A 25,024-nucleotide genomic window follows, 5' to 3' on the forward strand; every position below is an offset into this window, starting at 1 on the left:
TTCTCCCCCTATCGTCGTCGTTCCATCGGGACGTGGGTTTATTTGGAGGAAAATAGTTAAAAATGGCGGTCAACTATTATACGCGAGAGTTGAAAGCAGGAATTTTCAGGGTCACGATGTTGTTTTTGGACGAACCTTCGTGCCCGTTTCAATTATAGCGCGTCAACGTCTCGTCGATAATTCAATCCCGACGATATTATCAGTCTCTCGCGCTTTTGATGCTCCGGACTAACGCGACGATAATATAAACGAATAATTGAGGATACTGAATGAAATATGAGAATTTCCCGATCATTAGACCCCCACGTTTTATCGCCTGCAACTGACACGTGGAGTGTATCAACGTGTACGTACCTAGTTACATGCCTACCACATAAATAATGCGTTGTATCGTACATATTCACGCCGGTCGAAATTCACCAAAATTCATATATATATTTCACAATTATAAAATCTATTTAAAAACGTCGCGTACATTGACAAAGACGGGCGGTTCGAATTTTACAAGTAAACAAAATTTAACACGTAAAACCTCTATAACGTTTTAGATGAAAAATGGGGAGATCAATATACGAAACGATCTTCAAAAAACAAACAAACGGAAAAGAAGTCGAGGAAAAGTCTGAACTTCCCCCGGGGCGCGGAGTGATTTTGAAAATAAATTTTTGCGCTCGACCGCAATCGCCTTTGCTCTAAGATCGGAACGACAATAGACGAGCGACGAGTGACCGCTGTGGTTCATAATAAACGGTTCAGCGGGCGCAATTATAATAAATTGCAGATGCATCATTAGCGTCAGAGCCGCGGAGGGAGTCTTCAGAGTTCCCTACGTCATACGTTCATTGAGACTTTGGCGGCGTGGACCGGATTTAATTTTGTACTTCCGCCGCCTCCGTTCAGAAGAATTTGTTTATTTACAGAAACTGATGAACGAGCCTTTAACGGAGTTTTCCGATCGCCCGCGATAGCGAATGTTGATGAGTAATATTCGCGATATGCTGAACACAAAATTTTAACATCCCGTTCGCTCATGGCCGGACAATTGGACGCGAAAATCGCGACCTTCTGACTCCGGAATGTTTTCGAATTCCACAATCTACACCGCGAGTACACCCTAAAAACGATCTACGCTTAAAATTAGCCGAACCTTGAACGAATCAACGCCCCACGCATTTGCATCTGATTCTCAACGTTTGTTTTCCCAATTCTCCCACTTTTTTTCTTTCTTTCTATCATTCATTTCTTTTAATTTTACTTCTCATTTACATTTTCTACAGGTCTTTCACCCCCGCCAATTTTACCAGCTTTTGAGCTTTTTATAGCTGCAAGCATGCATTCTGAAATCCAACCTTCGCAGGATTGATTCCCATATGTACACTGAATGATATATCACCTAGAAGATAGAAAAAAAAGGAGTATAATAAACGATTAGACAAAGTATGCCCAGTTAGATGCGCCATAACGGCCGGTAAGCTTTGGTTATTTTTGATCACGAGGTAGTGTCTGGAAATTCCTTTGGGATTTTGATAAGCTTGTTCTACGTCAACGATATTTTTTCAGACAAGGCGCGACGTTACGGCACGTGTCTCTAGAGTTATCGAAAAACTACGATCCGGAAAGCCGTGAAAAAAATTGTCTATATTTTTGACCGCGTTACTTCCGGTTTTCTTGCCTTTTGGTGTGAAATCCGCGTGGTACGATGGCCCGTAATTGGCGTTCGGTGCTCTACCATCAGTGGCAGAAGAGACGTAGAGACGTTTGCCGTCTGTGTGTGTGGTTATAAATATACCTACATACCTATACCAGAATTATTTTACTTGTGAGGTAGAGAGAAGGAAACTCGTGCAAGTTTTTGGGGGGAGATTTTTGACGTCGCTGGTCGTTCTTATAAAAGGACGCACAGCATCTTCACGTCTTTACTCACTAAGCACGCAACGATGCTGCAACAGTCCTGAAGCGGCTACTCTAGAAAAATTATTAAAAAAAAAAACGTCCGAGGAATCTACTTTTTACAAAAAAAAATAATTGTCACCCACAAGTGCCTTGTAAAATAATTTTATACACACCGAACAGTATTACTCATCTTTATATTCACTTTTTTCGTTTTTCTATACCTACCGATTCATTTTTTCGTGTGGTGAAGGATCAGTGACGTAGAACGATGTCCTCAGTCATGTTCGTGAGTATAACCATTGAATTAATTTTTTCGTTGGATATTCGAAAATTTGTTTAAATCTGAACAAAGTAAAATCAAATAAAACTGAATAGCTGTTTACGTGATCATTTGCTATCTAGTTTTGCCAAAATTTTTCTATAGCAACAATGTCGGGGTGCAAATTTAGTAAATTTTCACGCAACTATTGGCACTGGGATATGATATTTGCAACGCGGTATCGTATACGTTGAAGATGTTTTACGTCCGTATCAGTCGATTGATATTGGCAGAGCTCGGTCGATTCTCGTGCAGATTCAGAAATGTGCACTCTGTTGTGGAATTTGACCACGTGCAGACCTTCGTTGGCCGTTGACTTCGGTCTTCTTCTCTCGTCTCACCACGGTCCATTCAAGCTTCGAGGAATTCGGAAATTCGCACGAAGACGACGATACTCGAAAATTAGCCCCGGGATGTAGGCGATCTTTTTTTTTTTTACGTTTCCAAATACCTGTACCACGGCGACGTGTCATTTCGCGCGCGAAATTTTCTCCAACTCTCGTGCCGTAACGTATCACGTGCCGTAGGTATGAATGTGCGAATGGCATAAGGGGCAGAAGTAGAAGAAGAAGCGTAGATAGATTAGTTTGGCCAGACCGTTGTCAAGGTGCCACGGAGATGGCTTTTATGGTCAGGGACAACGTTAGAGCCAGCCCGGTCGTTTGGAATGGGTCCAACATTCCTGGTTCATTAGGTAGACCAGGACGGGCGGGTTTGCGTCTTCCGCGACATTCGACAACCTGATGCCGCCAGTGTTTATTCTCCTTTATATTTTATTATTATAATTTGTCTCAGCCCATTATATTCTAGTGGTACAAAAGAGCGCGGCATCTGTTTTATATTTTTCTCTTCGTTCCGAGATTTACGTAAGGAAAATTTTTAAATAACTCCACCGCGTTTTTTAGGGGAACGACTTCGAGTCGACGATTGAATCGGCTCGTCGCGCTAATACTTTCCAACAGGCTCGCGGTCGTACGTATTATTATTAGAAACCCGAAATTGACAGAAGAAAATTTTTCTAACGGTAGTCAAGATCTCGGAGACCTTTGGGAATTCCTCCTATTTCGAACTTCGTGTACAACGCTCCTGTCGTCAAGTTCACACGATTAGAATAAAAAAAAAAAAAGACATTATGTGTACGAGAAAAACGATATTCCTCGTCTCGTAGCTTATACACGGAGCATTTTTCGAAAAATAGAACGTGGATGAAAGGTCAATGTTAGAGACTAAGATTAGAAGCCCTCGAGGGTCTGAGGCAGCTGTAAAGCTCCTCGCTGCATGCGTCGTTACTTTTACTGCAGTTGAAGAAACTTTAAAGAAATGCACCAGTTATACTTTTTCCAAAGCTTCGCAAAGACGTGTTGAGGTAAAGTAAGCTCTGTGCTCTCGATGGAACGATTCACTCACGAACTTATTCTCATTCGGATTTCTGATCCGATCCGGGGATAAATCTATACTTAGTTTAATCAAACTTCCACTCGACTTGATGTGTATACCGCGTTATCTTCGCGTAAGAAATAGAAACTCTTTAGTCAACGAGCGATCAGCTATTTTCGAACGACGATCGACGAGTGGCGTTACGATAGTTGCGTTTTTCCGTATTCATCGATTAGCCAGTATCTGAAAATGAACAACCATTCAAATTTATCCAATTCGCGATGTTCCAGGACTCTCTGGGCGACAAAGTGGCCATGTTTAATCAGCAAGCCACTCAGCACCAAAGCACGCAAGCCAAGAATCCCTTCACATCTGGCTTGAATTTGCCCAGACCGAAATTCTCAAAAGAAGAATATGGAAGGTGAGTGTAGACTACGGAGATATAAATTTGGTAACTTCTATCGAATCCAAAAACCATATTCTTACCGATTCATCCATTTTCATTTCATCCATTTTCAGACCAGCCGCTGGTTCATTGTCGGACATTCGTGGTCGCAAGGCATTCGCCCATATCAGTAAGGAGATCATTGAATTGTGCGAGATAATAAATCAGAACGGAACGCCTTGCAAAGACGAGCCAGGGATCAAGGGTATCACTTTCGGGGATTTGTTCAACATCTACACGTACGTAAACGACAAGTGCGTGGGACTCCTGCTGCGAGCCAGAAAACAGAAGCTATTAGAATTCGAAGGGGAGTGTCTCTTTCAGGTGAGGAGAAACAACGGAGCTTCAAATATTTCTGCCTATTGCCATAGAATCGATCGGTGTGCTAACTTGTGCTTTTTTTTTTTCTTCGTGTTATTCGCAGAGAAGGGACGACGACGTGCCGATATTCTTGACGAAGCCAATGGCGGAAATCAGGCAAATCTTCAAACAAAAAGAATTAGAACAACAGCGAATAGACGCCGAAAAATTATAACACAGGGACGTTGGATGGAACAATTTATGACCATATATACGTATATATATTTATATATATTCTATTTTTCACTAACAAAAACGACCATTTATTTATAATCAAAACCGATAGCTTGTAATTTGTGAGAGTGACTGGAACGTGAGCCGATGATGTAAATATTGTATATGAGAATCGTAGAAATACTGGTCTAGGTTAGTAATAAATGAATTTATACAAATTTCAATGCCTCAAAAATCATTTATTCCTCCTTTTTTTTTCTCAAACCTTACGTGGAAGAAAAGACGAAAGGGAAAAGGGAGACGCGACGAGTAAACGGCAGAATCCTGGCGCGAAAGGATGTAAATTTAGAAATTCCGAACCAAAATTATAGATGGAAGGAAATGATAATGTTAACGACGATGATTATAGTGATAATAATGAGCCGTGTGAACGAAGGTTAAGGTAATCGCATAATTTATATAATTATATATACAGTCACTTTACAATGGGCATTCGTTAGGTAATATAATATTTATATATTTATAGTATATAATATATTTATATATATCTAATTTAATTAGGTCTCAGACAGTATGGACACAGTAAGATGGTATTAAAGTAAAAAATTAATTAATTGCGGCGCTTGGCGATAAAGATTTTCGCAGGTTGAGGTCGTTGAAAGAATAAAGTTTTTCAAAAACTTTGACGAACGTTGCCGTACCAGAGTATAGTTGCTATAGGTATGCCAAGGGGAGTTCCAGTTTCTTTACAGATATGATTATAAGGGTGTACGAGCAGCGATCGTTAAAGTTAAATTTCTTTCTTCTTTCCCGTTTTATCAATCTTTTTTTTTTTGCCTTCACAATTAATAACATTCCGATCAATTTTTAGACCGACAGTTTTCTTCGTGCAGTATGTATCTCGTTTTTGTCGTGTGCTTTTTTTGCATTTTATTTTTGTTTCGCCTTGACGATGCAGCAACTTCGATTGATCGTTCTCAAAAGAAGTCCGACCCAATAAACTCACTCGAAAAAGATTTTTCCTTTTAACTGTTTTTTTTTTTCAGCCTTGCAAGCGATACGAGAAAGGTCTTTATGTTAAGTATTATTGTAATTGTAATTTTTAATTGTAATTTAATGTAATAATATAATAATTATAATATAATGTAATATAATTTGATAATAGTTTCATCTCTCCATAACAATTATACTGGCCATACGAGCGTGCGATATGTAATTAACGATGATATATATTCGTTTTTCTTTCTTTTTACTTTACTTTTTTATCAGGGTTGGGAAATACCCAAGATACTCGGATATGGTCATGATTATTTTTGACGCAAAAAAAATCTTTTTCCTTTTTTTTCCTCACATACATACGGATATGTCGAATTGCTTGTATGATTAAGTATATAACATTACCCCAGTTACAGTATATGATATCGACGTTAGTACCATTGATTTATTTTTTCCTCTATTCGTTCGCCCAATTTTTCTTCTTCATTTCATTTTTTTTTTGTTTATTTCTTTTATAACCTTTTGATGCACACAATATACATATGCACGTAAATACGTATAAGTACTCGAGGCCTTGTACTGACCACTATTTTAATTACAGTATAGGTACACGTAAATTTTATCCATCTATGCCCAATTTTAACCATTATTATTATTTTTTCGCCTATCGTTGATTTATTATTATCGATATACTAGTTTCGAGTTCGCTGTTGGTTTAATGAATGCTTCTTCTTTTCATCCCTTTTTTTTCTCTTCGCACTGCGTACCCCTTTTTTAACGCTACGCAGTTATCGCCTTGTCATCAGATGAGATTTTTATATTATTTATTATACAGCACTTACTAATTCATATTACATCTATTTATCATATAATATACGTATAATTATCCATTCTGTTGCACGGTCAGCTACTAATCGACATTTTGGATAGCTTTTTCATGACACAATTATGTTATTATTATTATTTTGTTCCTTGGTAACGTCTTCAACGTAATTTTTTTTCGAAACAACCATTCAATTTACAAAGACGGACTTCTGATATTTTTTTTTCCCTTTAATCCAGTATATAAAATTATCAACATGTATTTCTATCCTTTTAGAATCGATATCTTCATTTTTTTCAAATAAAAAAAGCTCGTGAATCGAATTTTCTGAAAAAGCTAGAGCAATCTCGTCGTTCAGTAGCAGACCCAGTTAATATATAATTCAATGTTTGAATTTTCATTATCTTTTCGTAACAATTATGATCTCAAACATAAACAATTTACAATTCTACTATAAACACATTACTTTTGCAATATTTATACTACAGAATCAGTGATTCATACATGCATTTTCATGGCTCATTATTACTAACTAACGAAATTCAAACTTATAAGGCCCGATATCACGTTGGGTTGCGCATAAGAAATTTTACAGATCAATCTTTTCTCTTTTTTCTACTTCTCATTGTCGGTGAGATATAGTTATCGGAGTTGATGACCCAAGAAATGACGTCAAAACGCTTGTAATATCGAGCTACAAGTGAAACTTTTTCTTCTCTTTCCTTTTTTCATATTTCCTAAACTACAATTATGTTATTATTTATCATTCACATACGTATACAATATTATCACCCCACGAAAATATTTTCAGCATACAACATCGTGTGTACGGTTTAGGGGCTCCGGCAGGGTTTCTGAACAATTATTTTATTACAGTTATTAATTTTATCGTTATTATTAACATTATTGTTGCTATCATTATCGGGGTACTTACAGACGATTCACGGTAAGTATCGTAGATATAGCGAGGGCAGTAACACGTATGGCGTTTATTCGAAAGAGAAGATGATCAAACGAGAAAATCGGCTGAAGAAGAATAAAGGAAAATTTCATAGTCAGCGGATAATGAAAACGGAAGTTAAGCTCGATCTTGATCGCTGGACTGACGCGGTTTACAGCCTTCGCTTGGATACGATCGAACATGTGATGTTTCTATTACGAAATGGGCAGATGGATTATTTTAAATTATTACAATTACACATCCGGAAAAAAAAATTTCTTCGTTACGAGTCAACGAATTGTCATTGACGAGTTCAACGTTGGGGACAATTTTTTTTTTTTTTTCTATTATTTTTTGAACTGACGGTAGAAATGAACACTATTGGGACACATTTATGCTTGAATACATGTTTGTGCCGATTTTTGTGCTATCAATATCTCGCAAATCATTAAATCTATCGAAATAATTGTGTATATCGTTATCTGAAGGGAAGTCAAGTAAAAAAAGTTTTCAGTTTCGGAGAGTCGTCGATTGCAGTTCGAAAAAATTATGGAACTTTGTGGCCAATCGTACGTGTTAACTAGATTTTAGCTGACCTCCCTGGAATGCTCCTTGGACATGAATAACTAACAAGTCTCATACATTTGGTTAATTACATTCGCGTATAATCTGTTACGTAAATTGTCCTTCAAATGGAATGTGATCTATTCTGTATCCGTTTATAAAAAGCCTTTCTCTACGTGAAACAATATTATAATATAATCCTACTGGCATAAATCAACAATTGTTTTTTTTTTTCTCTTCTAAATACTTATTATATGATAATGTTCGTTTTTTTTCCATATTCAAAGTCACAACGTTAAATCTCTCTACCGACACTCAAACATAACACTGATTCTATTTCTTTATTAGTCAGTCTTGGCATCAATATATTGGTATATATGTATACTTAAAATTAATTTGATGAACTATCTTTGTTCTAAATATTTATTCAATTATTTATTCATTTATTTTTTTATCTACGTATTAAATTCATGACATTAATTCTTAAAAATATATTATTGTCTTTCGATGGAAAACGCTGAGCACACACTGCAGCTAGCACGATTTATTCCACTGATTAATTTATCTTTTATTTGCTTTTTTTCATTTATTTAAAAATTTTTTTTAAAATTCATTTACCTCGATTAAATACGCACTCGCGTAAGATTCGTTGGATTGTAAAATTGTTACAAGAAAATTGCGGCTAGGGTACAAATGTATCGTTCGTCAAACGTCGCGAAATGTGAGATGGAAACGCAGTGAGTATAAAAGACAAGTACGTTGCTTTTCGCGAGTGGTGCTTGTAATAATTTTATAATCCGAGCGAAGGAATTTAATTTGGTTTTTTCATAATACTTTTTATAATTTCTCATTACCTCGCATTTGAATATCTGAAATCACCATCGTACCGAACGGAGGATTTCCGAATAAATTATCAGACGAGATGAAGAGCTTGCAGTAGCTGAGTTTATGTTTCGCGGTGATTTCGCACTATCATACGTCGTTATCGTGGCAAAATCCTATCTTCCGTCTCGCGAGTTGCAGCCGCCTTTTATCCACTACGAAATCCGTGACACAGGCCTTTACTCCCTCGTGCCCAGGTTTACCGCCGACGAAAAGTTTTCCGTTAGTCGTCAGCAGCGTCGATTCTGTAGAGATTTTAACCGGCGGTAGCTCATCGATTTGAATTATCGTCGCTCTACGCCGTCGTGACGCTTTTATGTGGTGGAAAATACCGTCGTCCACTCTTCCCTGAAATGAGAGAGAGAAAAAAAAAAACAAATGGCCGGATATCAAGTAGTCGAATAATTTTAACGGTTCGCGGAGAAACATTCGATAAATGTTTATCTTACCTGACTTCTCAAAGTCATTTCTTCGGTCTTACTCTTGTAAGAGAGTACGACGTGTCCTCCCTGTAAAGACAATGCCAAATGTTCCGCTTTGCCTCTCCCTATCCAGGCTATGAGTCCCTCAGGATGAGTCGTACTCAATCTCAACTCAAATTTATTCGACTGCTGTCCTTTGCGTCTGAAAAGTTCGACGATAAGATAAGTTACTCGAATTTCGTGGGTAAAGTAAACTTCGGGAGTGTTTCGGAGATTAAAAGACGAATAGATTTCACGTGATTTGTGGCGTCGCCGCGGTTAGTTAAAATAAGGGTGTAAGGTGTCATATAGGTATATAAATCTACAAGCTTGTTGAGGAATAGATTTGCGAGAAAACTCACTCTGTGTAATCATAAGTTTCATACTCGTAGTCGTTGTCTTCGTCAGCCTCGTACTCGGAGTACGATTCTTCGAAATATTCTCCATAAGTTGTGTTAGTGATGTTAGGACTGCGGCGTTGAAATTGGTTAGTAAAAGTTAGCCGCGGGTTTGTCACTTACAATTAGTTAAACTTGCTAGTCTAGGCTGCACCGATTCTACTTAAAATTTACACCGTTGACGTGCGGTGAGTTTTGTTCAAGTTTCGTCAAACTTTTATCATTAGCCAGTGGGAAATTCAAGTTCGGTTTAAATTCCAAGTGAATACCTTGCGCCAACGCTACTAAACTAAATCCAGAGTTACTCTCGCTTACCTTCTACCGTACCGATGTTTGAATTGTAAAAAGTTGTCTCCTCTGAATCTGACGGGTTTCTCGGATATCTCACTGCTCGAAATGTCGTACCCGGTGACTGAAACGGATAAAAATTCATCTCAGGGATTGCGACCAACGAGTTCGTTCTACGATCCCGAAATAAAATCATATCCAGACTCACAAAATTCACAATGAAGACCGTTGTAGCCGCTGACGCACTTGCACAAATAACTGTTCAACAGTGGCAAACAAACGCCTCCATTATGGCAAGGGTTTTCGTTGCTTGGACAGGGTAAACCATCGTAAATCACCGCATTGTGTTGCGTAACATTAACGGCCAAGTTTTGATACGTTCTTCCATTGACCATCAGCCTCTGAATCGCCCCGACTAGTCCGGTCCAGGCGCCGGCCAGCTTGTGAACTTCGTGCCAGTGTCTGATGAAAAAAAATTGCCAACGAAAATCATGTAGAATACGGAATGTTATTCGAGCGTTATTTCAAAAAAAGCGAACTCACTTCACGCCACCGACGTACAACGGCATCTCCAAATTCAATTCGGTCAACGGACTTCCGGATAAACCTCTGGCGACGGTACCGTCGTCTAATTGAAGAAGACCTTCCCGTCCGAGTCTGCTGATACGGACGCAGTGCCACGTGTCCAAGCTGACGGGATCCGGGGAGCTGATGTTAGCGATGCCACTTCCCAAGTTGAATCTGAACTCGAGTTTTCCCTGTACCAAATTCAGACTGATGAAATCACCCCTTCCGTTGTTTAGCTGTCCGTTGTAGAGCAAGAGGCCATCGCTAGCTCGGGACAGGAACCATAACTCTATAGAGAAGACCTTGGCCACCCCCTCGAGACACGGTAACTCCAGGAAACCGTCTCCGGAGAGTTCGGGAACCAGCAGTTCGTTCAGCTCCGAATCGACTGTGAAAATTTCGAGAAGAAACGGGTGGATTAATCCGTCGCCGGATTCCTCGCGCCGGGTATATAAAAAAGTCGACGAACGCGATACTCACGAGTTTCGCAATGTTGTCCGGTCCTGCCCGGCGGACATTTGCATACGTATCCACCCTGTGGTAAAATATCACAAGTCGCGCCGTGCTGACAAGGTTCACCCATGCAGGGGTCTAACGACTCTTCGCAATGTCGTCCGGTGAATTGCGGTGCGCAAATGCATTTGTAGTCGTGAACTTCGTACTTCTCAACCGCGTAGCTTGGTCCGTAATTGTTTGTAAATCCGTCGTCGTACTCCAGGTCGTAGTCAAAGTCGCAGTTACCTCCGGCGCATCGTTTCACAGAATTTTTCTTCGACCTTCGTTGTTTCATCGGCGCGCAATGGGTCCCCTTGCAGACGAATCCCTTCCCCAATTTACGTCCGCAATTTTTTCCCTTGCACTTTTTCGGCATACTCTTTTTACACTCGTGGCCGTCGCAGAGATCCTCTTCGAAGATCGGCTGACAAGTCGCACCGTTGTGGCACGGCAAATCGGCGCAGGGATTTTCCCCGCATTCTTTCACACGGTAAGTTTCCAGGACGTCCTTGTCGTGGCCAACGTGAAGGTCGATCAGCTTACGGTTTATTTCGAGCTTCCGAATGCAACCCAACAAACCGTGGCTGGTACCTATGTTCTCGTAAACCCTGCGAAACAAGTTTTTTTTTTTTTTTTTTTTTGAAAAAGATCGCTACCTTCTCCCGATCTCGGGCGAAATTAATTTTTGAACAATCGAATTACTTTGAATGATTCGTAGGCATGTTTCCTATGAAAGTATTTTGATTCAAGTCCAAGGATTCGAGCATTCCTTCGCTCTGCCCGGTCACGTCGTCGCCGTTGTTGAATATCAGGACGCCGTCCTTGCGGTACCGTTTTGCGGTAACTTTGTGAAAAGTTTTCATCGTCGCTTTATGCGGCGCTGTCAGAACGACCGGTCCGTTACCCAGATTGTATCTGAACTGTACGTAACTGCGGAGCGGAACAATCAATTAATCAATAAATTTTTTCATAATCGCGGTACGCGAGGCGATCAGGCGATCTGAAAGTACGTACCCGCCAACGATGGCCAACGAAACAAAGTCCCCCGAGCCGTCGTTTTTCTGCTGATCGTAAAGGATGATACCATTTTCCGCGTAAGTTTTAAATTCCACCTCGATGCTGAAGGTGTGGTAAGCTTTCAGACGATTCATTCTGACGAAGCTCTTGCCGTCGAAAGAGGGAAGATCGTAGTCCCTCTTGTCTATTTCCTCGTCGCACAAGAAACCCGTGTAATTTGGTCGGCAGACGCAAACGAATGTCGCACTTGGAAGGTCGACGCACGTCGATGACATGTGACAAGGATAAGACAGACAGGCTCGAAACTCCTCCGTGGGCGAGACGGGAACGTAGTTGGCTGAAAACGGAAAGTGATTATCTCGAATTGTACCGAGAAGGAACGATTTATTTATTTTTTTTTTTCCATCCTCGACTAGGAATAAGGCGTCTCGTTTCAACCACCGACCGAAACATTCCTGTCTGTCGCTGGTCTCCGCGTAACCCTTCGAGCAGATGCAGCCTCCGTTTATACACTCGCTGTTAGGAATTGTGCAATCCTTGTCGTCGCTACATAAATCGCCAAGAAGTGCCGTAACGACACGAATCGTTGCTGGAGTAGGCCGATAAGCTGCAGCCACCCCTAAAACGTGACGCAGAGATTGATGTGAATAATTCAATTCGCCATATTTTCCCGACGAAAAGTTGAAAATCATCAATCTACCTTGCTTCAAATTGTCTCTGTCGATGGAGATGGTCTCCTGATGAGCTCTGTGCGTGTAATAGTATCTGGAATCTGGTTCGGGTACCAGAAGATGACGCGTCGACTTCGAGAGGGGTGAAATAGCGGCTGCTGGTTGCGTGTATTGGACAGCCGTGAAACGTTTTACCGGAAAATCTGTGTTCACCATGGGATCATCTGTGGGGGGTGGGGGGGGGGGATGGTATAAATTAATCATCTGTGTATCAAGCTCGGCGTTTTAACGCTAGGCAAGAATTATTAAAATATGTACATAGATCTACTGCTGACGTTAAAACATGTCTTATATCCCCATTAGCGATGGCAGTATACTCGTTGGATTAATAACGAAGTTTACGCAGTTGAATTGGGGGGGAATATCGCAACGAGAAATATCATGTACGGTGTCCCTATTTCTGTATGGAACGTGGCAACAAACACTCCATTAGGTCTGACTAGGCTAATGAAGTTTTCAAGGTAGCTAGTTGAGAGGATAGGAGGATCGGATATTCGGGCGTCTCGGGCTTATATGACGTTGAAATAATTTCAGTACGACATCTATCTAAGTTGATTGGTTGGAACGTACGAGATGACGTTGGGATGTGTATGAATTATTTGACGGAAATACAATTTGGAATCACCGTCTGTTTGGTAAAGTGGACACTGAATACTTTATTATCCTCCCCCGCAAAGCAAGAGGAGTCGACGAGTTATATGCTACCGGAGTCTGTATAAAATACGAGGTGCTCTTTGTGGGATAAATTCTTCAAGGATCATCCTGTTTAATTGAATAGGGCGACTTCACAGCGCCAAAGAAACGACTCGGTAAGACGGTTTGATGCGGTTTTAATTACTTTCTAGTTCTAAGTAATTTTCCATTACTTTCTCTACTCTTTATTATTTATTTGATATTTCTGTTTTTCTTCAAGCTAGTTTCTCGTATCCATTTCTTTGCCGAAACTCGGAAATAATCATCTTCACCGGATAAAAGATACACAAGCATATTTGATGGGATGAAGAAGTAATAAAGTAAGGAGAATCGAAGCGATGTTGTTCCAGCGCAATTCGGAGCGAAAGAAACAAAAAGCGAAAGGAAGATAACGAAGAAGTGAATTTCCGGTTCAAAAATTACCCCCACTATCGTCACGTGTATTTCCGATTTCAAATATTACCCATGACGAGATTCGAATAAATGTTTCTTGATAATCAGGTACGCGATTCAAATTCATTCGGGACAGACAGCGATCGAATCGATAAACGTCCGAAGATTTCGAGTTTATGTTAAAAGCAAACGGGAATAAAATTAACCCATTAATGGGAAGGAGACCACCCTCGAGATCAGAAATCCCATCTTGGTCGTAACCTGCGACTGATCTCTTCCCACCAATTACACGATACATTATTTATAATGAAAAGTACTTCCTCTCATTTTCTCCTCGTCAAGCTTTTTCTCCTCCCCTTACCCCCACCCCCCACCCCCCTCTCCCTATCTCTTCGTACCCACGCCTATGTCGAAGGACTTTTAAAAGCTAATAGAAAATACAAAACTCGTGGAGCAGGTTAACTTTGAAGCACCGCGCACCAAATGCCTTTCGTAATCTAATTTATGTTTAACTTGCACCGTGGAGAAGACTTGAAAAACTTTTTAAAAGATTGACTCGGTCCCTTCGCTCCTCGTTCCTCTCGTAGCGTTTCCGTCGCCCCGTCTTCGTTCCCTAGACGATAGCAGAAACGAAAGAAAAGCGACATCGGCAATAGAAAATAAGACGAGTGAGGAATCTCCTCGAAGTTGAACAGATTTCCGTACTTCAAAGATTTGTTCTTTCTTTTTGCTTCTTATTATTTAATTTTTTTTTTCTCTCCCATTTTTTTCCTTTTATACCTCTACTTCTAACTGCATCCGGCTTCGTATACCACGTCGCGTAAGCAATTTAGGTCGTTATTTACCGCGGTCTATTATTAGTTAACGACTTTAACAAGAAACTTTTAATCACCGTCGCGCTTCGGGTGACAACTGAATCTAACCGATTGATTGAATAAAGTTTTTTTTTTTCTTTTTTTCTCTTTCCTCATCTCCTGCGGGAAATTATACAAACCTCGGCAAATAAACGATCGAGTATAACGGTGCGGAAAATGAAAGCAGGATTGATAGGGTCATCTATTAATTCAGCGGATTACTAGTGCGAGTTAATCCGAAGGGTTTCAAGGATCGGGTGAATTCATACATTATTAGTAAAAATGGTCAGCGTTTATTGCAGGTTGGAAATGATACAAAGGTTTCAGGATTTCAAATTTCTACCTAACGGGTTACCTCATCCCTAATGGGTTTTTTTTCTCTCCACCAATTTACACCATGGATATACAAGTGGACTCTGGAGATAAATTTTTTTTTCTCCCCTCTTTCCTAATTAACATTTACACTATCATATACACATTATACTTTATACGGAATTATACCAGAATCAACGATGAGTATATAGCATGTTTAATACGACAATGAAAGGGAAAAATTCTGTGATTCTTTCTTTTCAAGATTAATATTCAGTAGTGTAGGATGTAGGGACCGGATCGATATGGATTTCTTTCCGTGAACACACCTCGACAATGTCCAAACGCCTGAGTGACAACGTCCGCCTGGTGACGACACGCGTAGAGTCGTAGCTCGCATTCGTTGTCGTACGTCTGACCATCGCTACCGCAAACTGGAACTGACGGTACATCGGAAGGACACGAAGATGGACAGACGCAATGCGGTCCTCCGATTTCCGAGCAATGGCCACCGGAGTAGCACTCCAGGTCTTCGCACGACTGCGGCATCGGCGGGATCGTATCAGCTGCGATACCAAGTCCATTGTTTTTACAATTCGGAGGGGTGGGTGTTAGATAAAAAAAAAGAAGAAGATTTTGCGGTCCTATTCAAAGTTAAAGTACCTGAGTAACATCCGGTGGGTGTCAGAACTTTGTTGTGGTCGGTACAGATCGTGCATTTCTGACCCTGAATTTCGGGCTTGCAAACGCAACGACCGCTCATCTGTTCGCAATCTTCTCTGGCCGAGCCGAAGAGCGAACAGCCGCAAGCTGTGAAAAAAATTAAAGAAAAATGATTATTACTAAATCCGTCCAGAATTTTGATATCTCGAAGATCCTGTGGCGAGAATCCGAGTGCAATTTTTGTCCAGTTCTTACGTATGCAACCCGGATGACCCTCGCTGATTTTCGGGAGTCCCCAAAACCCGGGCATGCATCGATTGCATTTTAGACCACCGACGCCTGGCTTACACTCGCATTGTCCTGTTTCTGGATTACAAGTATCACCGACACTTCCGAGCCTGTTGCAACCGCAAAGACTGGGGCAACCGGCCCCTTCGGGACCTAGAGCGGCAGTTTTTCCGTCTGGACAACAACCGTGCCAGGAATCGGCACATTTCTGCACTTGTATTCCTGGAGCTATGAGAGAAAAATGAATGGTTTTTTTTTTTTTCTTCACGTTTTACAGCGAAATCGACGTCGTCCTGATCTGAAATCCTGTCTCACCTTTCCTGCAACAACGCGCGAAACGCGTTGTCTGATGACAGTAACTCATACTTGGACAGTCCTTTCGTTGAGGGCCGCTACCGCAATCGTATTCCCGCCCGTCAGAATCCACTAATGGAGCATCCCCGTTGCAAGGACGAACTTCCATACCTGTTCGCGATGAAATTGATAATAAATTCCAAAATTCCAAAATGTACAATGATGTGACATATCTAAGAGCGATTGACATCTTTGATTTATTAATCATTTTAATAGAGTTAGAAACAGCGGGAGATTGGGCGAGTATCCGACCTTGGCAGAGGTCGAGTGGTCGGAGTCTCAGTTCTTGTTGTCTCTGGCAGGCCTCCATTTTCATAGCGCAAAGCGAAGAGTAAGTTCGGAGGTCGCTTCCGCAAATAGGTCTCATATTTTCAGCTGATATAGCTCCGCAATCGAATCGGCAACTACATCTCGGAAATTTATCCGGTCCGAGTTCGCAGGTTGCTTCGAAATCGCAGTGGATATCCCGACACGCTTCCCGCTCCTGGTTACTACTTCCGTCGATTGTCGTGCTCAGTCGGGTTACCGGTGCAGTTGACATTGTGGCTAATCACATCGAGTTGTTAACGGTTAGTGAGGACGGGTTAATTTTTATTCAAGCTCGCGCAACGGTAATGACTTTTGAGATCATCATACGAACCGACTCATGTATTTTTTTTTTTTTTTTTTTCTCGTCCCTGTGCAAAAGGAACGAAAGGTGAGAAACTTACTCAATGCCGCTACGGGAGACTTTTCACCGCAGTCGCCGTAAAAGGTAACGTGCAGGGCCGGCAATCCCGGATCTCTGTCGCAAGCTGCCTTTTGCAATTCGCATTCCGAAGGGTAGGTTTTGGTGTCGCTACCGCATACTGGTTCACCAGTGTCATTGGAAGGGCATATTTCTGGACACACGCACGTACCGCCTACGCACCGTGCTCCGTGGTCGCAGTGAACACCGGAACAAAGTCCTGCGTAATCAATTCGTCATTTTACACTCGTGCCGATTCGCCGTACAATTAATTTGAAAGTTACTCCAACGGAGTGTGTTTGGAAAAAAAAATTTTCTTTTCTCCCGACGACGTGAAACAGACGTGATGTAAATTCTCGCGAGCTTTAGCGTTGCAGCGGGTATCAATCTCGATGATGTAATAGGTGAAAAAAAAAATTTTACCCCACAAAATATCGTGATGTGATCGAAAGAAAGATAATTCAGCTGCAGGTGCTTACCGCAGTCTCCTTTGTAACTGACAACGATAAGTGTTGCAGATGTGCAGGAAGCCTTTTTCAACGCACATTCGCTGGTGTAAGTTATTCCGTCACTGCCGCAGACCGGAGTCTCGACCTAAAACGTGGAGGGTGAAAAACAGAGAAAAACATTCCATGTAACGATATTTCCATCGATTCTTGAAAATCTGATCGTTGATCACGAGCCTCCGGACGTACGGCAAACAATTTGCTCGTCCGAAATAGTCGGAGACAGACGGAAAGCGATGGAATAAAAATGAAAGCAGAGGGAAAAGTGAAAAATTGTGGAAAAGCTGAACCGTCGCTGCGGGTCGGTGGCCACGTATTACCCTGGCCAAATGCGTCGTTTTACTCTTCGCCAGGATCGCGGATGCTGACTCGTCGGATCGTGTTCCGGGCGCTATTCGGAGTCTCGATAGTTCTTGGAGGCACTTTTTTTTACCCCGGCTCTTTAGCCCCTTTTCTGCCGTTGGTATTACGGCGAAACCACGTAGCGGTCTATAGACCGTACAAATAGTCGTGTACAGCGAAATCGGACCCGGGTATATACGAGGCGCTCGGGGAATCGTTTTAGCGACGTACACGACCGCCCCGATACTTTCGGAGAATACGAGATGATTTACTCAAAATTTATTCCGATGATAAACGAATATCAGTCGGTACCGGACGTGACGAACGGTAAAACGACGCTTTCGAAGCTTTTGAAAAACGTATTCGATTCGCGAACTAAATATCGTTCACCCCGCCGTTGAACAGCGTATTAAAATCTAGCGATTCCAATCAAGGGAAATAGAATTTAGATTTAAAATATTTCGTCGCAGTCGGAGCAGATTTTCCACAAAAATCTTTTTTCCTATAGAAAATGGTTTTTCGCGCGGTTGAGGGTCGGAGGATATAAATCTCGAGATAAATTGGCGTATGAAAGAAGGAGGTATTCTTACCGCATTGTCGCAATTTCTTGGACAGATACATCTGGCCTCGCCACCGCTGTCGCTGTCACATTCGGCGTAATGTTCACATTTCTTATTCTCACAGCCATCTGAAACAGGATTTGAGTAAAGTGCTTTTGATTAATCGCGCTGAACTTATACGAAGCGAACTTTCGATGTTTCGAGAGCGTTACGCTATCGATTATCGCATGACCCCCGGGTGGTTGAATAATTGATCGGAAGAAAGAACGGTATGAAAAAAGAAAGGGAGGAGAGAAAAAAAAAAGAAAAGAAGAAATTGCCCTCGATTCTTTGAACCGAATCGGTAGTACGTGTTTTCGATTAGTTTGCGAACGCTCGATGATTCGCACGGGTGGAGATCTTTGAAAAGTAAGTCGTAGTTTCCTAGAGGGATAGTTACAAGTATGATATAAGGGTGGCATCAGCCATCAAGGATCGAGGTCGCTAGAAACTAGCGGAGTGGAACCGAGGCTCGTCGTATAAGCTGAGAAGTTATCTTTAGAATTCATTGAAATCCAGTGCGAATCTCTGGAGGGTGGATACCGTTTACATACGCGCGGTGACGCAAACACATGCATATGCAGGCTGCATGCCTCCGGGGCAGCAACTCATCTATACGCCTATCCGTGTACGTACGTCCGTATACCTATTGAGAGAAACTCGTGATATGCACGAAGCCACATTCGCCTCCGTATTCCCAACTACACCCGCACACCTTGGGTTTGTACGTGTACAGTCGAGCAAACGTACATCTTCCTCGGGACACTCACCCGAGTATCCTGGTGGGATTCCCGATCGAGTATATGCAAAATTTGTACACAATCGGAACCCGGAAGGTCGGAACTTGCGAGGCTCGTTGTCAGAATTTCCGAGATTCGGAGAAAAATCCGAAAACGGATTTTCGAATTCTAACTCGATGATTGTAATTTATTTCAACCGTTACGCCGTGCGGATTGAATGCGCGTGGAATGAAAAAAAATAAAAATCGGACTCCCTTTCAAACGGGTAGACAATTCGATATCGATTCCGCGCACTGTGAAAGGGCGTGAAAATAATAATGAAAAATTTCAAGGAACAAAGAAAAACAAAAAAAAACAAAAAAAGCAAATAAAATAAAGGAAACAAAAAGGTGAAAAATTTCGAATCATTACTGCAGCAGCCAACCACTCGCTGATATTTTAGAATTCAGAGGGACGAATTCCAACGATTTCTGAAATACCTTGCGATTCAACGGTTGACACATATACGCCCGTTGATGGTTACAGTTATGTGTACGCGTGCGTTCGTGTACGATTTGCGTTGTAAATGAACCATGCCAGGTGCCCCGGTGCCTTCCATTCACCCCGACCGCCGCGGGGCGCTTATATGCCGTAGTTAAATCGGTCATCCCTCCCCACACACTGCGTTGTTGAGAATTCCATCTGCTTGTACACATCCCAGGCAGATTATTTGCTTTGACGGTTTAATAAATGTTGGACGTCCTTTTTAACCGCCAGCGGGTACGGGAACGGGGAACGGGGTATAGTCGAGTGCGCCTCGCTACATACGCGGGTAAAGACTCTCCTCGCATTTTACATTAAACAATGGAATTATTATGCGTTCTAGTATTATTTTATCGTTCTTGCAACACGCAGTTCGCTATCCCGTACGTACGAATAAAACCACCCGTTACGTCCACAATACGGACTCACTCTCGTTGCACGCTTTACGATCCGTCCAACCCGTACGGTATGTACCTACCTAATGTACCTACAACGCTTCCGTATTAATTAACGAGAGGAGCGACATTTTCAGAGAACCGGATATTTTAATTGACGGAAAAACAGATATTAAAAACTCGAACAAAAGAATTCCGAACTCTACCACTTCCACACGCACTACCGGTTCGTCGATTTCCCACCACGTTGGTACTCGAATTTTCGAAAAAAAAAAATTCTCTGAATATATTTTCGAGTGCAAGATCGACTTCTCGAATTATCGTAATCTCTTCACCCCTCTTCGTCGCGCGTTTCGCGGTGGGAGAAGGTTATTGTTCGCAGACGAGGGAAACGTCGTGGTGTAATACTTACTGCACAATCCGTTGTAGAGAACTCTGATTTCTCTACGATGTTGACAAGCCTCCAGGCGAAGTTTGCACTCGTTGCCATAACTGATACCGTCATCGCCGCAGACCGGCTGAAACTCGGCCGAACAAGTGGGACATTCGCAGACCGCGCTATCGCCAGTTTCCGCACAAACAGCACCCCATTGACAAACCTAGATTGAAGATGCATCGATGTTAGTTGGAAATTGAACATAGTTGTTGGATAACCAGGTATTATGGTGTGAGGGGTGGTCCTCGAACGCCGACAAACCAACTACCATCGGAATTGCTTCGGAATATCAACTATAAACTTTGGTAATGACACTTGGACAGGCTATGCGGTTGACGTTAGAATGTCGCAATTAAAAATCAACTCGAGATTACACCGATTTTCGGTGTCTCCCGGCTGCTCCTGCCCTTGGAGTTCGTGGATTCGCGATAACAAAAACAAAAAAAAGAAAAAAAACTAAAAAAAAAAAAATCAAAATTAAACAACATCGCGTCTGACGAAGCTCGTTCGCGTTTTCGAATTAGCTTTGACGATGCGCGTACGCTTTCGCTAATTAAAATACACGGGCGGCTAATCATCTTTTCACCTGATAATGACAACGATCATGACAGGGGTAATTTGAAGGCAATCTTCGGAACGTCTTTGATTAGTTTGAAAATTTTTTCTCCTCAAAAGTTTTTCGTTGATATTAATTTTCGGAGTTTTGAAGATCGTCTACCTTCTCGGAACAAGGTCCTCTGGAGCCACAGGCTCCCGTGTAGGCGAGATCGATGTTCGTCTTGCTCATGCAAGCTTGACGTTTCATCTCACAAAATGATGTGTAAGTAGATCCGCCTCTGGCGCATACAGGTCTCATTATCGGCTGACATTCCGGGCCGCATTCGCACCTGGCGATTCCGTACCGGTCGATAGCGCACTGCTGATAAGACCCGCATGCCGCACCGTCGCAGGGGTTTATTCCTTTGGAATCGAAGAAATAAAAAGGGTTGGCTGGAGAGACGTGTGTATATGTATAGGTGCAGGGTGTCGGAGGGGAGGATCGATTTAGAGAAAACGCCTCGGCGCGTCGCTGAGCGCGCTATGTGTATACGTATGTGCGGGGGAAACACTCTTTGAAGATGAAGGATCGGTATTGGCGATACTTACCGGAGCTGCAAGCACCGATGTAGATTTTTCTCAATGGTAATCTGGAGCGACAAGCTTCCTGACGAAGGCTACATTCGTTCGAGTAAGTCTTACCGTCGCTACCGCAAACCGGTGAGAATTCTAAACCGCACTGTTCACCGCATCTACAAGCCGGCTGCCTCGAACCATCCAATTGACATACTTCCGGTTCGACGCACTCCACTCCCGCACACGGATCTGAAACAAATTTAATATCTCTGCATTCCGGCAATTCGGACCACGCGCAATCGGATATTGAATCGACTCGGATTCGAGCAACGGAATATCGCGTCATCATGCAGCAATTAGCGACGTTCTCGGAGTCGGCGGATGGACGGAGAATCGAAAAAGTTATGCCGAAAGACTTTTCGATTTTTTCTAAAGCCGGTACAACACGAACCGCGTTAGGGTAATGTTGCGTAAAGTTACCGCCTGCTACGCGAAGCACGTGGTGGTATTTCTTTGAGTCGAGAAAATTTCGCAACAAATGAAGCCTGCTGGAATTCCATTAGCGATCTTCGGATCCGAGAAACGGAGGGAAGGGGTGTCCCTACCGGTAGCAGCTCGGAGGTTTTGGATATTCGTTTTCGATACGAACCGGCGCGGGGGTGCGAGGTGGTATCGTCGAGGCATAGCTGAAGGGAAATAGAGTTTAGCCGCTTCGCTGGACTGTAACTTGAGTTAACCCCGTAGAAACACCTCTTCCAAAACTTGCCTCGTCAGCTAACCCGCGCCGCCGCCGCCACGGCCGCCGCCGCACAGAGCAGAGTTCAACCGACCACTTTACGCAGAGAGTGCACCAGCGAACGGAAGCAAACTTCCTGTTTTGGTTAATCTACGATCTCAAATATCGAAACTTACACGCGACATTTCGAAGGGAAATTATGCACTCCGTGCAGCCCACGTTCCGACGTACGGAGAACTTTTTCATTTGCCCTGCAGTATAAGAATAGTAAACGACTTTGCTTCTTTTACCCAAGGCGATCCGAGCTAAAACGTTCAAGTTGACGATAAAACTGTGTTTAAAATTCCCGCCTCGCCAGAAGGCAATTGTTTTCAAGTCCGGCACTAAGCGTTGCCAAGCTTTTCCGTACGGGTATATATACCCACCTCCTCGTTTTTTCGCTTCTCCTCTCTCTCTCTCACTTCTCACTTTTTATACTTTCTTCCATTTTTCAGTCATCCCCTCCTCCCGGCGAATTCAACGTAATCTCTAAAGTTACCCCTCAAGTTTTTTCTTTATTTAATTTTTTTTCCCTCCATTGTTTTTCCTTTTCCTCACAGTTTATACGTATATAACACCGTACGTTCGAGCTCCGTTCTTTCTTCAACTTTTATTTTTCCTTCGGTTCCGGGCACATTTTGCATGGCTGCATAATTTCTCCCGAAGGATGAGCAGCGGCGAGGACCCCGGTTTCAAACGATACCGCCAACTATTTTCTCCCACCGGTTCGATTCGCGGAAAAAAGCTCTCCACCTGGTCACGGGGTACAAGAAATAACGAAAAACGGGTGTACCAAAAAAAATACCCGAATCTGGGCAACAACGTCAACGGATAATGAATTCCACGGTCCTTAGATTTTACTCTCGAGTCTTTTTGGGGTACCGAGTTATTCATCAACGAGTTGTGAATTATTCGACTCAGACTCCGCGCTAATCTTTCGAAATTTTCCCTCAGCTGCGCCAAGCCGACTTTTGATCCGCATCATCCATTCCTTTGATCTTCTCGCTCTGCCTTTTCGCGGCATAATATATCGCGAAATTAACAAATTAGCGTAAGCCGAGTCGATTCGGGTGAAAAATTCCGCGACGTATCCAGACGGACGAAAACCGTAGCGGCAAAAAACCCGGAAGAATAATAATTAAAAACTGCAGCTAGACGGAGATGAGGTTCTTATAATACCCCCGCGTGTATAAAGGTGGCACCGGCGCCGCTGCATCGCAGCGCGTCAAAGAATCGTTGAAGAAAGTTTGTTGCAAAACTGCTAGGCAAAGAGCTTTTTCCGTTTTACGACATCGCGGCCTCGCGGACTTCGCTTCTGCCGGAGGTTTTCCAGCAGCAAGAAACACTGGCGTTAGTTCCGCACCGTAATCAGGTGTACGTGGTTTAGCGTTTTAGATCTAACGGTTTTGCTTCGCTCCACCCGTCGACGTCCGGGGAGCAATGATAGAACGACTTTAACAGCTCCTTGGGTAATTCCGGGTGACATACGCTCCGGCTAACCTACTTATATGTATACGACTTCTCGTTTCCAACACTTTCTCGGTCCGCGGTCTCCTAGACGACGTTCGATCCCCATCCCTTCCCTCCCCCTTCGAGTCACCGGCGAAAATCGAACCGTACGTCCCGCGCAACGTTTAACTTCGCGGAATTTCCACTTCGAATCGTACCGTCGCGTTCGACAAATTTTTAAAGATAATATTTCCAAATTATCCGCACTCCTCTTGACACGAGACCTCGCGCGGTACCCGCCTCGATCTTCGCTGAGGTAGTTGGACGCAGCTAAAAAACCTGAAAGTCCTTCGATAAAAAGGTACGCCCACGTACACGTGCACGAGACCTACACGCGATGTAACCACGCGCTCGGCAGGGGCTTGGATGGTGAAAGAATTTAGTTGAGCCCATTTCGGTTGAGGATCGTGCCCTTATTTCGGGACATTCAGGCGTGAGAAGGCTGCTAGGCAGTTACCTGCATGTATAAAATACGTCATGTGTACAAACACGTATTGGTAAAGATTTCGAGTGTCTCGCGAAAAAGTTATCCTCTCTCTCTCTCTTCCGCTCCTTTCCTCTTCTCTTCTCGGTGTAGGAAGACTCGTGTAATACGTGGGAAAAAGTGAGTGAGAAAAATTGGCAGACTGATCCGTTTTCAATTTCAATCCTGCAAGCTACGCTCGATTCTTTCGAGCCTGATTTTTTTCTTCCTCCCTCCGTCTCGCAATAGCTATAGGATTTATTTTTTTTTCCCAATTTTTCCGCTCAATTTAACCATCGCGATTCAGATGTTAATCCGCACAATTATCGCGGCGTTAGAATTTTACAGATCTTTGAAAATTGTTTTTTTATTCAAAAAATCTTACGTCTAAGACGAGGAGAAAAAAAGGAAAAAAAAATCGTGACTTACGTACGTACGGTGTCATTAAAAATGTTCGTCATTTCGTTAACTGCAAACCAAGGCGCAGAAGTCTAAAAGTAATTTGTTGTGGATGCGGGTTCTCTTCCCCCAACCTCGTCCTCCATCGAGTGGTAATCCGAACTGAGTCGATGGGGTGGGATTCTCGTTTCTCGGAAATCGTCTATATAAA

The 25,024-nt window shown here is 42.5% G+C and overlaps 2 protein-coding genes across 12 annotated transcripts in view; one reads left to right on the forward strand and one right to left on the reverse strand.

The window, feature by feature from the left end:
* The first annotated feature begins 1,905 nt into the window (after window positions 1–1,905).
* LOC105684206 (actin-binding Rho-activating protein) lies at window positions 1,906–4,786 on the forward strand. 2 transcript variants are annotated; one of them, XM_012397388.3, is made up of 4 exons: window positions 1,906–2,179; window positions 3,880–4,010; window positions 4,109–4,358; window positions 4,459–4,786. In XM_012397388.3, exons 1-4 carry the CDS (start codon window positions 2,162–2,164, stop codon window positions 4,567–4,569), a joined length of 510 nt encoding a protein of 169 aa, XP_012252811.1. In that variant the 5' UTR covers window positions 1,906–2,161; the 3' UTR covers window positions 4,570–4,786. The 2 variants fall into 2 exon arrangements, with proteins under 2 accessions (XP_012252811.1, XP_012252812.1); XM_012397389.3 differs by lacking the exon at window positions 1,906–2,179 and adding an exon at window positions 2,899–3,078.
* A 1,280-nt stretch (window positions 4,787–6,066) lies between these two features.
* LOC105684182 (agrin-like) overlaps window positions 6,067–25,024 on the reverse strand; it is a 237,606-nt gene continuing 218,648 nt past the window's right edge. For 7 of the 10 annotated variants that reach the window (XM_025746565.2, XM_048648849.1, XM_025746566.2 and 4 more), the window contains 21 exons: window positions 21,701–21,916; window positions 21,273–21,514; window positions 20,531–20,717; window positions 18,453–18,550; window positions 17,494–17,608; window positions 16,998–17,234; window positions 16,540–16,833; window positions 16,249–16,398; window positions 15,901–16,161; window positions 15,646–15,792; window positions 15,312–15,548; window positions 12,445–12,894; window positions 11,997–12,336; window positions 11,685–11,912; window positions 10,968–11,590; window positions 10,464–10,875; window positions 10,129–10,382; window positions 9,948–10,044; window positions 9,597–9,704; window positions 9,223–9,397; window positions 6,067–9,121 (listed from right to left, as the gene is read on the reverse strand). In XM_025746565.2, coding sequence (XP_025602350.2) covers window positions 8,864–9,121; window positions 9,223–9,397; window positions 9,597–9,704; window positions 9,948–10,044; window positions 10,129–10,382; window positions 10,464–10,875; window positions 10,968–11,590; window positions 11,685–11,912; window positions 11,997–12,336; window positions 12,445–12,894; window positions 15,312–15,548; window positions 15,646–15,792; window positions 15,901–16,161; window positions 16,249–16,398; window positions 16,540–16,833; window positions 16,998–17,234; window positions 17,494–17,608; window positions 18,453–18,550; window positions 20,531–20,717; window positions 21,273–21,514; window positions 21,701–21,916 — 5,129 coding nt within the window. In that variant the 3' untranslated portion in view covers window positions 6,067–8,863. The remainder of the gene's footprint in view (window positions 9,122–9,222; window positions 9,398–9,596; window positions 9,705–9,947; window positions 10,045–10,128; window positions 10,383–10,463; window positions 10,876–10,967; window positions 11,591–11,684; window positions 11,913–11,996; window positions 12,337–12,444; window positions 12,895–15,311; window positions 15,549–15,645; window positions 15,793–15,900; window positions 16,162–16,248; window positions 16,399–16,539; window positions 16,834–16,997; window positions 17,235–17,493; window positions 17,609–18,452; window positions 18,551–20,530; window positions 20,718–21,272; window positions 21,515–21,700; window positions 21,917–25,024) is intronic. The other 3 variants (XM_048648846.1, XM_048648848.1, XM_048648847.1) reach the window with 3 other exon arrangements.

The sequence above is a fragment of the Athalia rosae genome, chromosome 1 (genome assembly GCF_917208135.1).
Source record: "Athalia rosae chromosome 1, iyAthRosa1.1, whole genome shotgun sequence".
Lineage (NCBI taxonomy): Eukaryota > Metazoa > Arthropoda > Insecta > Hymenoptera > Athaliidae > Athalia > Athalia rosae.

What these genes read in the sequence shown, in the direction of transcription:
- LOC105684206 (XM_012397388.3), top strand. An exon ending in TCAAAAGAAGAATATGGAAG is followed by an intron (nt 4,011 to 4,108) that starts GTGAGTGTAGAC and finishes ATCCATTTTCAG; the next exon opens with ACCAGCCGCTGGTTCATTGT. An exon ending in AAGGGGAGTGTCTCTTTCAG is followed by an intron (nt 4,359 to 4,458) that starts GTGAGGAGAAAC and finishes TGTTATTCGCAG; the next exon opens with AGAAGGGACGACGACGTGCC.